Genomic DNA, 15,882 nt, shown 5'->3' with positions numbered 1-15,882 from the left:
TCACATCCTCCCACTGTGAAATCTCAATTTCAAGGCCAGATAGACTTTTCTAAGGGGGCCGGAGGCCTGTGAGACTTCAGTCCCTATGCACATTATTCTGTAGGCTTCAGAGTAAAATTATCCTCATTTAAATCTAAGAAATCAACAAATAAACCCACCAGGATATGATGCTAATTTAAGGGTTAACTTGTTGTGCCGTCTACATGTGGTATTATCTGCCTAGGGGAATTCACAAAAGAGTAGTCCCTACGGGCTCATGTTCCAGACCTTTACAAAAACAGTAAAAGAGAGCTGGCCATGCCCCGCACGAGATACCAGATCGGCAGCTATGCATAGTACCTGACTTCAACCAAAATCGATTTTCACAAAACAGATAATCACTGAAGGGAATGGCAACTGAATCCCAATTAAGCCTGCGTCCATTTACACATGGAAAAGTTCTGATGCCCCGACATCAAATCTGGAACATGGGTCCGAGTCCCAGACTCTCAGAGCCCTGCATTCCTTTCTCAATCACTTCCTGTAGAGTACTAGTGCCCCATCTGTCCAGAGCACCTATGCCATCTCAGAGGGACGGCTCCACCGTGCCTGAACGCCCTTGCCTCTGACGAACACATCCGGACATGCGGCTGGGCTGACAAAGCTGGGACAGCCCTTATTCAGTGACCCCAACCTGTATACGGGGGATGGCCGACTTGGCGAACAGTGCTTAAAGCGTGTGATTCCCTCTTTAACCTTCGAAGACAGATTCCCCAATTAGGAAACATAGCCATGGTCATGACCAGAGCAAAATGGAGTAAACCAGTGCACTGCAAGGCCTTCTCTTGCCCTTACCAATCCCAGCTCAGGCAATCACATAGCCCTTGACCCCAGGTGCCAGGGTAGAGCTAAGGTGTTCTCAAATGATATTCCAGCACCACGTTCTGACTGCCTCTGTACCTGAAGACTCTGGCAATGCCAGTAGGAACCCAAAGCTTTGGAACAAGTGGAGACAGCAAAGCAACACTGTGAGGCGCAGGGAGATTCAGCACACACAGCGCCGTGGACTCTCGCCAAGGCTGTCTTGCAAAATGGAATTCCTTTTAGCTGTAATGTGAAATTACAGATTTCAACTACTATACTTCCAAACAATGATACTTTCACAAATATTAGCGAGTTTCCCAATTTCTCCCCATTAAAGTAGCAGGGGGTAATGAGCTCCTGGGTAATTGTTAAGTTACTATAATCTCTTTATTAAAGAAAAAAAACTTTCAAAATTATATTGCACTGTGGATTTATTTGCCTCCCCAGTAGACTGCCACTAAATTCTGTTTAATATGGGTTAAAACCGCTGGGTTTGACAGGTATGGTTTTCTCATCAAGGACTTAAAAAGCTCTGTGTTCCTTCTAAGGCATCGTCGCAACAGCCATGAGCCCAGAGCTCCGCAAGGCCCACTAACCGTCCCTGCCACCACCGAGAGCAATTACAACCCGAGTTCCTACCTCGGTGGCTGGTGAGCTCCCTGGAGGCAGAAGGCAGAGGTGTGTAGTTGTACTCAGGAGAGGGAGTGACGTCCTCACTGGAAGCCTGCACGACAAAAACCAAAGTCAACATGAGGCAATGCTGACTCCTTTTGTGTACCAACAGGTCTCCACCTCGGGATCCGAGTCTGCAGAAGGGATCACCCGCAGAGAGCCTCTTCAGGAAGCAAGGGCTATCCTAGGTTGGGACCCTATTCTGGGACATGCAGGGTAGGATGCAGTGCTTTGCGGGGGCCTCCGTACAGGAGGAATGGCTCTGAGACAAGGCGATGGCTTGTTTATTGCACAGAGTCAAGGAGAGAGGCTGAAGGCAGGAAATGGATAGACTTCGATTCCTATCCCAAGCCTTCTCCCAGTAATCCCACAAAATAAGGCCAATCGTTACAGAGACCAGCCATCAGGGTAAGCTTCCTCTCTCCAAGATGCCAGGGGGAAAAGCAGAGCTGCTTTACCCGATGGGCAGGGAGGCAGAGAAGAGTAAGACTCCGCAGGGTGAAGTCACCACAAGCAACCACTGCCGTGTAATCGGGGCACTGGCTGAGTTTAACAGCAAGCACCGAGAAGTGCGCTGGAAATTTCGATTCGGCATACGGCTTGAGAATCCCTTATCTGAGACGCTTGGGCCCAGGTGTGTTTTGGATTTGGGGATTTTCAGATATTTTAATATGTGCACATACATAATGAGATAACTTAAGGATGGGCCCCATGTCAGAACATGAAATCCATTTATGCCTCATATGCCCATTACATGCATGGCCCAAGTTTAATTCTGTGCAATATTCATAGTGTACCCGAGTCAGGACTATGACCTGTCACTAGAGGTCAGGCAGGGGTGCCACTGCCTGTGGCAACATGTCAGCACTTACAAAGTTTCAGATATGGGGACATTTCAGATTTCAGATATTTGGATTTGGGGTGCTTAGCCTGTAGAAGGGTTATTCGAGGCCAAATAGAAAATGACATCAAATGTATCTACGATGATGCCTGCTCACTGCTCACAAACAGCTCTTTAACCTACAACTGTGAACAGCATGGCCCACGCTGTTAACGCCCCTCTGCCTCCCCCTCACCCCCCAACGCTAGTTCTTCGTGGGCTGGAAGGTTTCTGTCACTCAAAATCAGTGACCAGTACGTCACACTCAGAGTGTGGTCATTAAGATGCATTATCATTACAACTTTGAACTCAGACTCTGAAATCAAATGCAATTTTTTTTTTAATATCCAAAACAGAACATCTGCTAGGATCAAAATCCTAAGCTTACAACCTTTCCAAGCTCCATGAAAAAGTAAATTTCATTAACGCTACATTTTTCTTTCCGGCATAGGAAATACACTCTATGGGATATATTTGCGCTGCTGGAAGCGGGCCTTTTCTCAAAAGAGATTACCTACACTGTGGGAATCAAAACTAAGTAGGAGATTAGACCTACTTGCTAGAAAAACCCTTTAAACTTCATTTCTGACATTTGAGATGTTTGATTAAGCGGCTTTCACTGGAGACTTACGGAAGGAGTTCTGAATGGAGTAAAATCGGAAGTTGTCCCCAGACAGAAACAGACTGCAGGCAGCATTTCTTCACTCCAGCTCCAAGGCAAATATATGGTGTTTAAAGCTCCAGCCAAGTAGAGTGGGCACGGAAAGATAAAAGCTCAGTAACCAAGAGAAAGGTCTGAACAGTAGCGAAGACTTGCTATATACTGTATCATCAGATATTTAGGACATTGCAAGAATGTTCAAGCCAGAGTCAGATTAAAAGTCAAATACGACCAGAGATCTGTTTGGTATTCAAGGACACTTGTAACTTCTACATGATGAATGCAATACAATTATCTTGTTCTAAAGATAGCATCAAATCAATGCTCATGGCAAGACACATGGAAGAAAGGGAAATGGGCACCAACTTCCACAGATCTACCCTTGTTCCTCCCGAAGAAGCCACAGCTGTTCCTCCATCACCAGGGTTTTCAATGTGACTCACTGCTAAGAAACCCTGAACTCCACCATGAGTCTCAGATTGCTCTATGGCGATGTTTCTTCATACTTTAATCTCCATTTGGGCTGCTACTGGAAGACACGCTACCTTTGAACAAATACCTCACTGTACAAAACATCATAGTTCTGAAACCAAGAGAACCGTTTCGTTTTATTTCTAATTATAATCAGAACAAAAATGGTGTAGACTGTATTGTTTTTGGAGTCATCCATCTACAGTCAGCAACCTAATTACTTTCCTGCTCAGTGTCCATTTATAAACTTGAGTCATGGAAAGGAAAAAGAAAAAAAAGACAAGAACAATTCTTGACTGTTGGTGGGACTTCTAAAAATCCCATTCTAACTGCCAGCTCCTGGAGTTCGCATGTATAAAAAGGGGGCCCATGTGACTTCATCAGCAGTGGTGTTCACACTTTACTCTATGAACCTCATACCTAGAAGCATGATCCAGAGAAATCACATGAAAAAAAGAAAAAAGTGGACACAAAGAGGTCTTAAGTCCTCACAGTATCTGCCAAAGAATAAAGAACTCACCTTGAAACTGAAGCAATGTACTCACTCGCAATATATAAGAATGACATCAAAGATACCTACGCAGAAAAAGTTAAGTAATATTTTCTTTTCCATGGATTTAGCAGAGGTGCCCAAAGGAGGAATAAGAAAATTTGGGTAAATCTGAATCTTCAAGATGAAAGAGTCAAATATTCGCACCCTTGTCACATACCCTAATTGTCTATGGCAAGGAATATTTTCATACTTTGTTTTAAATTCTCATATTAGAAGATGTCTACAACATCAGTAAGGTATTAGGTTACATAAAAATGTTCCTAAATTACTAAAAAGAACAACAGAATAATGGACACAAGAAAGGTCAGAAAATTCAAAGTGGAAAAAAAAACCTAAAGATCAAATTTACTAGTACAAAGGACAATGCAAATTAAAATCAGAGATGATTTCCCTTCCCATATTAGTGGCAAACTTTTCAGTCCTACAATAAATGGCAGTGAAAAGGAAAGGAACCTATTGTCCTCTCACCACTGACCAGTGGAAATTCACATTGGCCTAACTACTTTGGAGAGTAATTCAGCAATACTTATTAAAATTGAAAATGAGGGTGAGTTCATTTAAAGTATATATGGCATGGAAATTGTCACACAAGCCTCTAAGTGGAGACATAACACATGTTTATTACACTATTATATGCAACAGAAAAATGGAGATAACTAGCTGTTGATGAGGAAAATGGAAAAGTCAAGTCTGTATTTATATAACAAAGTAAATGTCATTTAAGAGCAATCAACCACGGGGACCACAGTGCTGACATCCCATATGGGTGCCAGTTAAAATCTGGGCTGCTCTACTTCTGATCCAGCTGCCTGCTAATATTCCTGGGAAAGCAGCAGAGGATGGCCCAAGTGCTTGGGCCCCTGCTCCCTGATGAGAGACCCAGAAGAAGCTCCTGGCTCCTAGCTTCAGATCGGCCCAGTTCCAGCCTTTGTGGCCATTTGGGACAGATGGAAGATTTCTTTCTCTTTCTCTTTCTCTCCCTCTGTCTGTAATTCTTCCTTTCAAATAAATAAATACATCCTTTTTGTAAAAAAAAAAAAAAAAAAAAAGCAATCTTTTTTTTTTTTTTTTTGACAGGCAGAGTGGACAGTGAGAGAGAGAGACAGAGAGAAAGGTCTTCCTTTGCCGTTGGTTCACCCTCCAATGGCCGCCACGGCCGGCACACTGCGCTGATCCAATGGCAGGAGCCAGGTCCTTCTCCTGGTCTCCCATGCGGGTGCAGGGCCCAAGTACTTGGGCCATCCTCCACTGCACTCCCTGGCCACAGCAGAGAGCTGGCCTGGAAGAGGGGCAACCTGGACAGAATCCGGCGCCCAGACTGGGACTAGAACCTGGTGTGCCGGCGCCGCAAGGCAAAGGATTAGCCTAGTGAGCCACAGCACCGGCCGCAATCAAGTATTTCAATTTGAGTGGGCCTAAAACATTAATACAGAATGAAAGTCTAAGTTACAACTGATAAATGTAGATAACTTATTTAGAGTTCTTGAATCTCATGTATATGTGGAACTACTGAAAAACTGTAGGAGATACACAGTAAATTAATGACATTGTTTCCCCTTCCAAGGGGCAGGGTAATGGAACTGGGGCTAATGGAATGTGGGGAGAGTAGACCTTCTACTCCATACAAGATGGTTGTTTCTTTCCTTTAAAGAAAAGACTTGAAACACACACATAAAAAAATTAGAAACTACAAATTCTGGTCAGCAGCTATGTGTGTTCAATTTTTTTTTAACTTTCCTACAATCGTTGACATTTCTCAAAATCAAACATGAGAACTGCCTAAACAAAAACAAAAAGCTCATGTTTTTCGGATGATGCAGGCAGTCCTATATTGATATGACCCCATAACGGGAAATTTCCTTTAATAATTCTCTACTACTTGCATAAGACGGATTTACAGCCATCTCTGGTTGGCTTTTTGTGATGAAACATTTCATTCCCATTTCTTCTAAAGCTACTGACTATGACCTATAGAGGAGGAATAAAGTGCTAATGGTAAATACATATCCCCTTCTCACCAAAGCTCAACAAATTCCTAACAGCCTCGTAAGTTCTGCTGAAGATTTGTCAGGGCACACTGAAGGTTTCTTGACTCTTTTCCTGCTGACAATTGGAGAGTCACTAATAATCTTTTAAAATTCCCATCAATAATGGTAATAGTCACTAATATTCTGTGCTCTGCAATTTCCATAATGCAGGAAGGAAGGTAATGTTTTGGCAACCTCGTTGGAAAAGATTCAATGAAAGTATAGTTCCCTCGACGCAAGCCTTGCAAAGTGAGAATTTCACTCAGCTATTTCAGAAAACGAATGTCTTCAGCTACACGTGTAAAACCCGAGTCCCTTCCCAATGGGTGCATTCAACGAAAACTGCAGCCCAGCAGATATTTCAGAACATCACAGAGGCTCTGATGGAACATGATACAGACCACAGGAGGAGAGACTTGGCAGGCTTCAAAACAAGAAGGGGGCAGCTACAAAGTTGTTTAATAGCCATAAATCTCCCACTATTTTTCACAAAATACCATCTAAGACCACAGCTCCACAACTCATTCCCCATCACTCAGCTCAAGTGGAGCGCTTGGGCATGCTCACTCACCCTTAAATCATACGCCGCATAAAGCGATCCCAGGGCTGGGAAATTTGTCAGCCTCCTTCAAGGAAAAGCAATCTTCACTTTTCATCACAATTCATTCCCTCCAACCATGGCTTAAAGCTGACTCTTCTAAAAACATTTATTTTTCTCTCATAAGCAAAAGCATCACTCATTTAGTTATCAGGTACTTAATAACCACTTCCTATATATATACCAGGTCTTGTGTTAAGAATATCAAGAAAAATGAAATGAGGATGTTTGTTGCATTCCTGCTTCATCAACAAGAAATACTACAAGTAACACTGGTTTCTGGGGGTTTCTGCCTCTTAGCGTAACCCGCATATGCTAGATTATCACAGGTTCTCATCCTTGATTTCTATTATGACATCTGAACACCCAAACAGTAACCATAGCCTTAATGGTTTCTCATTCAGTTTAACAGCCAGTTTTGGAGAGGAATTATAACTTCAAGTCAACTGGACCGTCTAGCCGAACACCCAATATACTGCCAGAACTATAAGAGGAAGCCAACACATGAAAACTGAGTGCAACACTTTAAAGTTAACGATAACACTGTATACCACCATTATCAGAAAATAAGGACGTGCTATCATCTGAGGAATGCAATTACAGCAACTAAGCAACCAGCCTAAGCACTCAGGCAAACTGCCCTGCTCGCGGTGAAGGCTCCACGTTCTTCGGCGGGAAGGGAGACAGGAAGCACAGCTCACAGGTGCACTGAGTAGGCGATAAAGCGTAGTTTGCAAGCAACAGACAAGAGCTCTATCTTGTCCAGAGTCAGAAGGCAACAAAATTGGAGGAAAATAAAAATGCTGGCTAGGGATGAGGGTGAGTCTCTAATAAAGAGACCAAAAAGAATCCCAACAGAGCAGCATCCAGGTAAGAGCTGAGCATTAAGCTAAGCAGGGGAGGTGCCGCAGTTGGGAGAAGACTGCGCCAAACCCTTCTCTGGAGTAAGCCAGCCCTGGGAATGTGATTGCCTCAAGCCGCCATTTGCTTTCATGCCATCTGTAGGGGCCCCAGTTTCGCCAGTCCTAAAAATGTCAACCAGCTCCCAGGAGTGGTTCACAAGTATTTACAGGAAGGAGGGAGGAAGAAATGCAGGCAGGAAGGGACAGGAAGAGCCAAAAACGGATGAAAAGGCTGCAGCTTGGCTCCCGCATAAATAAAGAAACCAGAGTGGAAGATGGGAAAGGACCTTACAAATCATCCAGAATCATGGCTTCCCAAGTCTCTGTGGCCAATATTTATCCAACACAAGGCAAAATGAAAATAATCAAAATACTGGACCTTATCATAAATTACCATAATATGTTAACTAAGTAAAACTAATTACAAGTGAGAGAGAAATATGCAGAGTTTATTACATAATATTAAGTGAACACAGTGAATACTACTATCATATATATGCTGTGATTTTTAACTACATAAAATTTGCAAAAGAATAAGCAAACATCAACAAATGTGTTAGCAATGCAATTAGTTTTATTTTGATCTTAATATGTCATTTCTCCTCATTTAAAATATGCAAAAATTAAAGTCCTAACATCCTAGGACTAACATGAAATACCATATATCCGACCAAGCACCTTTCTGATCTCTACCATCAAAGGCTGAGGAGAGGTAGAAGGAGAGAAAGGAAGAAAACAGAGGTTAAGGAGCAAACAAATGGAGAAGACAAAGGCAGGGTGGGCACTGTGACACACAGGGTTAAGCTGCTGCTCGGGATGCCTTCAGCCCCTTTCTTAGTGCCAGGATTGGAGTCCCCTCTCCATTCCCATCCAGCTTTCTGCTAATGCGCACGCCAGGAGGCAGCAGGTGATGGCTCAAGTACTTGGACTTGATGCCATAGCTTAAATCCCAACCAATGTACAATAATCCTAATGCCTAAAGTGTTCCTACAAAGGACACTCTCCTCTGTTTATGTGGTATACATACGAAAGCAAGGAATATACCTGTGGTAAAGTATCAATTCATGAAAATGTGCAACGATTTTGTGGCCTAGTGTATAAATAAACCTTAAACTTATCTATTAATAAATAGGCTGGCGCCGCGGCTCACTAGGCTAATCCTCCGCCTAGCGGCGCCGGCACACCGGGTTCTAGTCCCAGTGGGGGCGCAGGATTCTGTCCCGGTTGCCCCTCTTCCAGGCCAGCCCTCTGCTGTGGCCTGGGAGTGCAGTGGAGGATGGCCCAAGTGCTTGGGCCCTGCACCCCATGGGAGACCAGGAGAAGTACCTGGCTCCTGCCATCGGATCAGCGTGGTGCACCGGCCGCAGCACGCCAGCCGCAGCGTGCCGGCTGCAGCGGCCATTGGAGGGTGAACCAACGGCAAAAAGGAAGACCTTTCTCTCTCTCTCTCTCACTGTCCACTCTGCCTGTAAAAAAAAAAAAAAATATTTTAAAAGTAAAGGTAGGGCCTGCACTGTGGCATAGCAAGTAAAGCCACCACCTGCAGTGCCGGCATCCCATATGGGTGCCAGTTCGAGTCCTGGCTGCTCCAATTCCAATCCAGCTCTCTACTGTGGCCTGGGAAAGCAGTAGAAGATGGCCCAAGTGCTTGGGCCCCTGCAACCGCATGGAAAGACCCAGAGGAGGCTCCTGACCGGCGCAGCTCCGGATGTTGTGGCCAACTGGAGAGTGAATCAGCGATTGGAAGACCTCTCTCTCTGCCTCTCCTCTCTCTGTGTAACTGACTTTCAAACAAATAAATCAATCTAAAAAAAAAAAGTAAAGGTAACATCTATCAAACCCCATCATTTTCCAATTATTTTACATAATTTTCTATTATTCACGCTCTTCAACCAGTTATACCTCTAGGGTGGAAATACTGTGTGTAGTGATACACTCTAACTCTTCAGTGACATCACTCCAGAAATTGGCAAATGTTACAGATTAGGGCTTCATTTATTGTTTTGTCGCCTTCTGACACTTAATAAAAGTGACGGAGAAAATACTAATGATATATTGAGCATAAAATGATATGACTGTAACCACAACCCTGTGAATATCACAAAAATTGAGGAAATATTGTTCAAATATCCAAAAAAGTACCATCCAACTTGGTAGAGTAGTTGTTCATGTCATTGGTGAATGAGAGAATCTGACATACTCGTTAAAGTAAAGGGAAAAACAAGCAGTGTCACTGTGGGAATTACACTTGTTCATCAACTGTAACCACAGACACAAATACAACACACAAAACTACAGCTAAAATCTTTGAAACTACGAAAATCAAGCATCTGTAAGGTCATTATATATTTTTTGTCAATTGTGTTCAACACACACTTGATAGAAGTAAAAACTTAGACAAGACTACTTCTAAAGTTCATTGCAAATGCTATTACAAGATGCTTATTTTGGTGAGAAAATGCTTTGAAATTCATGATACACACTTCCCACAAACTTTTTGAAGACCCCTTGTGTGGGGAGCAGCTCGGACTAGACTGTTACTGGAATTAAGACTTATTCTATGCATCTGCTCTCCCACAATATGGCGCTGGGAGAGAAGTAAACAGCTTCCGCACAGCTGCCTCCAGTTCAACCAATTAACTGTAGGACTTGCTCCTGATTGGAGGAGAGCAGCGTACTCGGCGTGTGGGCAGCCGAGTTGGGATTGGCGGAGGAGGACTATAAAGGAGGAGAGAGACGGCATGCACCAGGAACATCTATGGGGAACATCTAAGGGAACCCGTGCAGCCCCCAGAGAGCCGGCCGGCGGTGTGCCGCTCCCCTGCGGAAGTGGGGAATGCGGCCAGGGGGAACTGCCCTTCCACGGAGGTGGAAGGGATAGTAGCCAACCCGGGAAGAACCAGCAGCAAACCCGGGGAGGGCCGAGCAGACGAAAGAACAGCGCAGGGTCCTGTGTCGTTCCTCCACGAAGAGGGGGAGTGACACCCTTGTATGTGTTAGAGATAATTTTTTTCTTCAGAGACCTGGCTGTTAGACAATTATCAGCACACCACTGCACATAACCCTTACCAAGTACCATCTCCAGTATGTGGGGAGCTACAGATAAAGGGGTTATTTTATGTTCCAGGAATGGGAAGAATAGTGAGACAACTCATTTAGCTGCAAGGGTTCTGTTCTTTGACTTGTCTGCAACTCGCAAGCCATCTTTTCCTCCCCATGCTATCATCTGGTGCTTTACTGCCTAGATTCAGAGCTGGGCTCCTGGCTGTAGGAACCTGTGAAGCTCCCGTCAACCCATGCATGGAGCCACACCTTTCTTGACTGTAGGTCAGTAATGATCACCACAGTCATGCTGAGGATGAGGAGGTGGAGGACCAACAAACACGGCTAATGCTTATTAGTGCGGCCTTTTGTGTTGAGACTACATCCATTGATTTCTTCATCTTCACGTCTGTTCCATGGAGGAGCTACAACCCCTGGTTCTGGTTTAGAGGAGAACACACTGAGGACCAGAGAAACTAAGTCCCTTGACCAAACTCCCACCTAGCTTCTTGGGTTACCAGCTCATGGCAGACTGAGGACAGAGACCCAAGCAGTTTGCCTCCAGTGGTCACTGTTCCAACTACAAAGATGCAGAGCTGCCTGTCTCCTCAATAAAGGGAAAGGCTAAACACAGCAGGGACCGTGATCTTAGCCACTGCTTCCTAGACATTAGTTTTGTATGACACCTTGACCTCTTCAATGAGACTTGAAGCTTCCCGAGAGATAGAAACAATGGGTACCCTCCACAGTAGCCACCACAGGGACAGGCACGTGCTTTGTCATTAAATATCGATGACACAAATCAACTTTGCTGCTTCCTTGTCACATGGAAAAGCACTACAGAGATCCCTTCTGAGTGCAAAAGCAGTGAGAGCCCTAAACCGCTAACAACCCCAATCCACCACAGGTTCACTGCTGACACAATGGCCCAACGACCTTGGTCAACAGCTGCACTTGGCATGTCTCACCTTGGTTTGTGGGACTGTCTCAGAAATAGTATCGTGCCATGGTTGTCCTAGAGCCTTGATTTATTTTGGCTTCAGAGAAGGAACTGGCCTCCTGTGTCTCTCTTCCTCCCAGAGTTTTTTTTTATTCTCAAAGGCGGGAGGTCAAGTTCTGTCCTTGGAACCAAAGCAGTTTTCCAAAACGAAGTGACGCCAGCTCTGTCAAGCTAGGCCAGATATGCTGTCAGTGCCTTTCCCAGATCCATCAGACCCTCCGCTTGTAAAAATAAATTGATACCAATGCAAGAAATTTATTAGGAGATGACAGCCTGGTTCATAATGGAAATATGGGGAAAACATCATCCTTCAAAACTGACAGTTTATCCATCATGCCTCAGATTCCTGAGATACAAGCAGACACTGTCACATGCAATCCGCTGAGGACACGTCTTCTTGGATTTCCTTAGGACAGGAAACTCTGAAATAATCCAGGAGGGGGGACAGGCCCGCGCTGCCCTTCATGTGCTCAGCCATAAATTTTCAGCATTAGCAGAAGAAACATGTGGCCAAGGGAATGAGTGATGGCGAAAATCAAGAGGCCTGGAATTCTCAAAGGTCCCTTCTCCTCTCTCAGGAGTGATGAACTGGGACAGGGGTCAGGGAGGGTTACCGCACCGCTGGGAGAGACATCAATACCCTGTTATATGTAAGCAAAGCCAACAGGTGGCAGGGTACCACTACATACACACCACAGCTGGCTCAGCTGGAGGTGCGCACACCTCCCCTACTGTGGCTGTTCTGCTGAGCTTGTTATGCGTATCGATAAACTTGAGACAATTTAGGAGGGCCATTTTAATTAGGAATAAATGCAACCGTATTTGTGGGGATAACAAGAGGCCTGATCTTTGCAGGCTTAATGAGGTGACCTGCCCAACCCTGTATGAAATAATTGTGTATTGTATTAAGAGCTGCTTTGGAAAATATAATCGCGGTAGTAAATTGGAATGAGACGAATGTGGTGTTAAACAGGGAAAAATATTCACTGCCAACTTTATGGGGCCTTAAAATATTTATGCTCCAAACTTGCATTCTTTGGAGATTTGCTGAGTGTGGCTAGAGCTCGGAAACTTTTTTAATGAGATACATGCACAGTTTTCAAATTTACCGATTGTCTTAGCAGAAGTAGTCGCACATGCGAAATGGAAACCTCAAGAAGGCAATGCAGCTTTAAAGGCCTTATATGCTTAATTCACTCTTGAGATTCAAAAAAATTAAAGTATGGGAAATTTTATTTAAATGTGAGTAGTAGGCAAGGAATCATTCTTTGATGTCACTTCCTGTTTAAGGTACAGAGAACAGCACCACAAATAAAATAACCCAGATGAACTTGGGTTTTGTTGCACCTGTTGTGTTGAGTGCATTTTGGGGATACTTAAACACAAAGTACTGAGTTCAATTAACTTCATAAAACGAATGCCTTGGAACACCACAGGAGAAAATAAAGGTTGATCCAGTCCTTCTCCATAGATCTGAGAGTCTCTCGTTAAATGCTCCCATTCCCTCAAAGAGACAAATGAACTTCTGATTGCTCACATTGGTTTCAGCCAATCTTCCCGATGTCCTGTCTCCAGAAAGACCTACAACTCTGTTGACTTCCCATGTCCAAATTAAATATATCTCTGCTTTCCTTTTGCTTTCTAAGTGCGTGCCAGTATGATTTCACATTCATCCAGGGTTTATTTCAGTATTAGTGGAAAACAAGACATTTTTCAGTTTAATGAATAGCATTAGTGTCTGCCTTTTAACCAAAAATGTGACCTTAAACTTGATGGATCTCACCAGAAGGCACATTTTCAAATCTTTTTTTCTATTGGAGGTTATGAATATCATTTCCCAAATTATTGTGACAGCTGTGAGGGGAAAGCCCGCATCACAGACACAGCAGCTCAGAACTCAGACCTAACAAAACGGGGATTTCACTGGGGAAACGGCAGAGGAGGTCTGGAAAGTAGAGCCAGAACCCTAGAGGCGGGGAGGGGGAATGGCCTTCCGAGTGCCACACAGCACGGAGCAGCGAGTCACAGACGGCAGCTGGAATGCCCATCGTTTTCTGTTACCACCGTTTTTGTCTCCAAATCATTCTAAATTGGGAAGGTGAAGGCTGCACATTACAGAGGCAGAAAAACTCCAAGAGGGCATCTGATACTTCTTCCTTATTAAGGATGATGGAGTGTAATTGATGTGCCTGGTGCCTGGCCAATTCCAACTTTTTGAGACCGCTGCTTAATGTGCAGACATTATTTTTGGACTACTGAACGCCAGAAAATAATGAGCTGGCATTCAGCTTTGGTGAATAAGACCCTGAATTTTCATCTAAAAGCAGTTTTGAGTTATTGCTGTAGATAAGGTGTAACTGTGCAAGGGAATTTTATCCATGTTTCTCCCATGAATCATAAATGAGGAAAAAAATTACAGTCTAAATTGCACTTAAAAGGAATAAAGTCTTTTCATGTCATACATGATTTATCAAAATGATCTCATTTTCAGGGTACTGTGGTGTATCTTGATTAATCACATTAGGAAGCGTGATGAATGGCCTCTTTAATGGTATCACAGGATTTATTGGCAACATCCTGACTGGAAGCAGAAGGGTAAGAAGTAAAATATACAATAGATAGCTGATGCAGATAGGGTGTCACTAATGCTCTGACTTGTTTAAAATCATACCAGGGAGCCCGCGTGTCAGGACACTCCGAGACCCAAAGCCAGAGGAGAGCAGGCAAGTTTTACATGGGACTTTGGGTGCCGCGGGGCAATGCGGTCCAACTCTCCCCTACCTTTGGCAGGGCAAGTACAATCACCACGCTGGAGCAGATAAAGCATGTCCCTGCGCAGTCTGGATCAGCCTCGGCCAGTCCCGGTAAGCAAAGGGGGACGCCGGCTCTCGGGATCAGCGGTGCTCCGTGCTCTCTTGCCCTTGCCCTATTTCAATATCCTCTCCGCATTGCACTTTAATATCCTAAATGCCTTTTTTTTTTTTTCCAAGCCTGCTCCAGTCTGCTCCCACTAATTTCCTCTAAGGCTGACAGATCAGAGGCTTTCCTCGAACTGTTCCTTGGGAGCTCAGGAGCCCTCCGTGTAATCCCGCTGCTTGTCCGCAATTAATCCTTCCAGTTGCCACGTTATTACCACCACCACCCACAGACAGAGGAAGCTCCGACCCACTGGACGCTGGCTCCCGACCCGAGCTTCAAAGGTGCCAATCACACCCTCGTCAGAAAGGTGCCTGCTGTCAGCATCAGAGGTTTCCATCTTCCCCGCTGATCAAACATTCTTCCCCAGAAGATTAATTCAGAGTCCCCGCCCACTTCCTCCCATATCCTCTTTCCCTTTTTGGTTTACCCAACGATCCATCTTTCCCTCGAAAAGGGAAGCCGTGGATAATAGAAGCCCTTTCAAAACAAAAGCTGGGCAAAGGCAAATTTAAATCCCAGCTGTTATCAACTTTTTTTAAAAAAAAAAAAAAGAAAAAAAAACCATTTAAACATCTTAAGGCAGTGGGGATTAGGGCCTGGCCTGAAATGCCATTCTTTGATCAAAGACCCCAAGACTTTACGCAAACATAATCACAAGGCAACGGATGCCCCTCACAAGCCTGAATTGATTTGTTGGACTGCAGCGCCTGGGATGCCTGGAGAAGCTGCACACTTATTTTTCTAACTCCCAACATATGTACCACCGGGCTAAGTGACTTAGAAATTATATATTTTTTCCTTCCTGTGTCTTAATTGGAGCAGTCACTTGCAAATTCAGACACCACTGTGTGGAGAAAGCCATGAAGGAAACGTGGGCATTTGCTGTTGCCTGGTCCATCTGGGCAGAGAGGAGAGAAAGGGGAGGCAGAGAGGCAGCGCCATTGTTTCTATTTTTTTTTAGGCTTGTTTGTTTTCTATTTATTTACTTTTTTTGAAAAGAAGAATGAGACTGAGATATAGAGATCTCCCATTCACAAACTAGTTCAATCCCCAGTGGCCTGCAGCAGCCAATGCTGGGCAGACAAAGGCCAGGAGCCTGGAATTCAAGCCAGGTCTCCCAAGTGGGTGGCAAAGACCCAGCTCCTTGAGCCATCACTTGCTGCTTCCCAGTGTTTGCATTAGCAAGACGCTGCAGAACCACAACTCGGACTTAGGCACTCCAATATGAGATGCAGGCATCTTAACCATGGCACCACACACCTGCTCCCGCTCCTTCTGACAAGGAGCAAAGACCAACTCACAGAGACTGATGCT

The 15,882-nt window shown here is 44.4% G+C and overlaps 1 protein-coding gene across 27 annotated transcripts in view; it reads right to left on the bottom strand.

Annotated features, from left to right (window-relative positions):
• Positions 1–15,882, bottom strand: part of LRMDA (leucine rich melanocyte differentiation associated) — a 1,125,029-nt gene that overhangs the window by 213,499 nt on the left and 895,648 nt on the right. For 26 of the 27 annotated variants that reach the window (XR_016220977.1, XR_016220979.1, XR_016220978.1 and 23 more), the window contains one exon: positions 1,483–1,567. Coding sequence is in view for 13 of the 27 variants with exons in the window: in XM_070057892.2 (XP_069913993.1) it covers positions 1,483–1,567 (85 nt within the window). In the remaining 14 variants the exon portion in view is untranslated. Of the gene's footprint in view, positions 1–1,062; positions 1,087–1,482; positions 1,568–15,882 lie in introns of those variants that run through there. The other variant, XR_016220984.1, reaches the window with a different exon arrangement.

This window comes from Oryctolagus cuniculus, chromosome 15 (genome assembly GCF_051225735.1).
Source record: "Oryctolagus cuniculus isolate XC-2025 breed Fujian yellow rabbit chromosome 15, ASM5122573v1, whole genome shotgun sequence".
Taxonomy (NCBI): domain Eukaryota; kingdom Metazoa; phylum Chordata; class Mammalia; order Lagomorpha; family Leporidae; genus Oryctolagus; species Oryctolagus cuniculus.
Note: the sequence above shows the minus strand (reverse complement) of the source record. Positions and strands in the feature narration are given on the sequence as shown.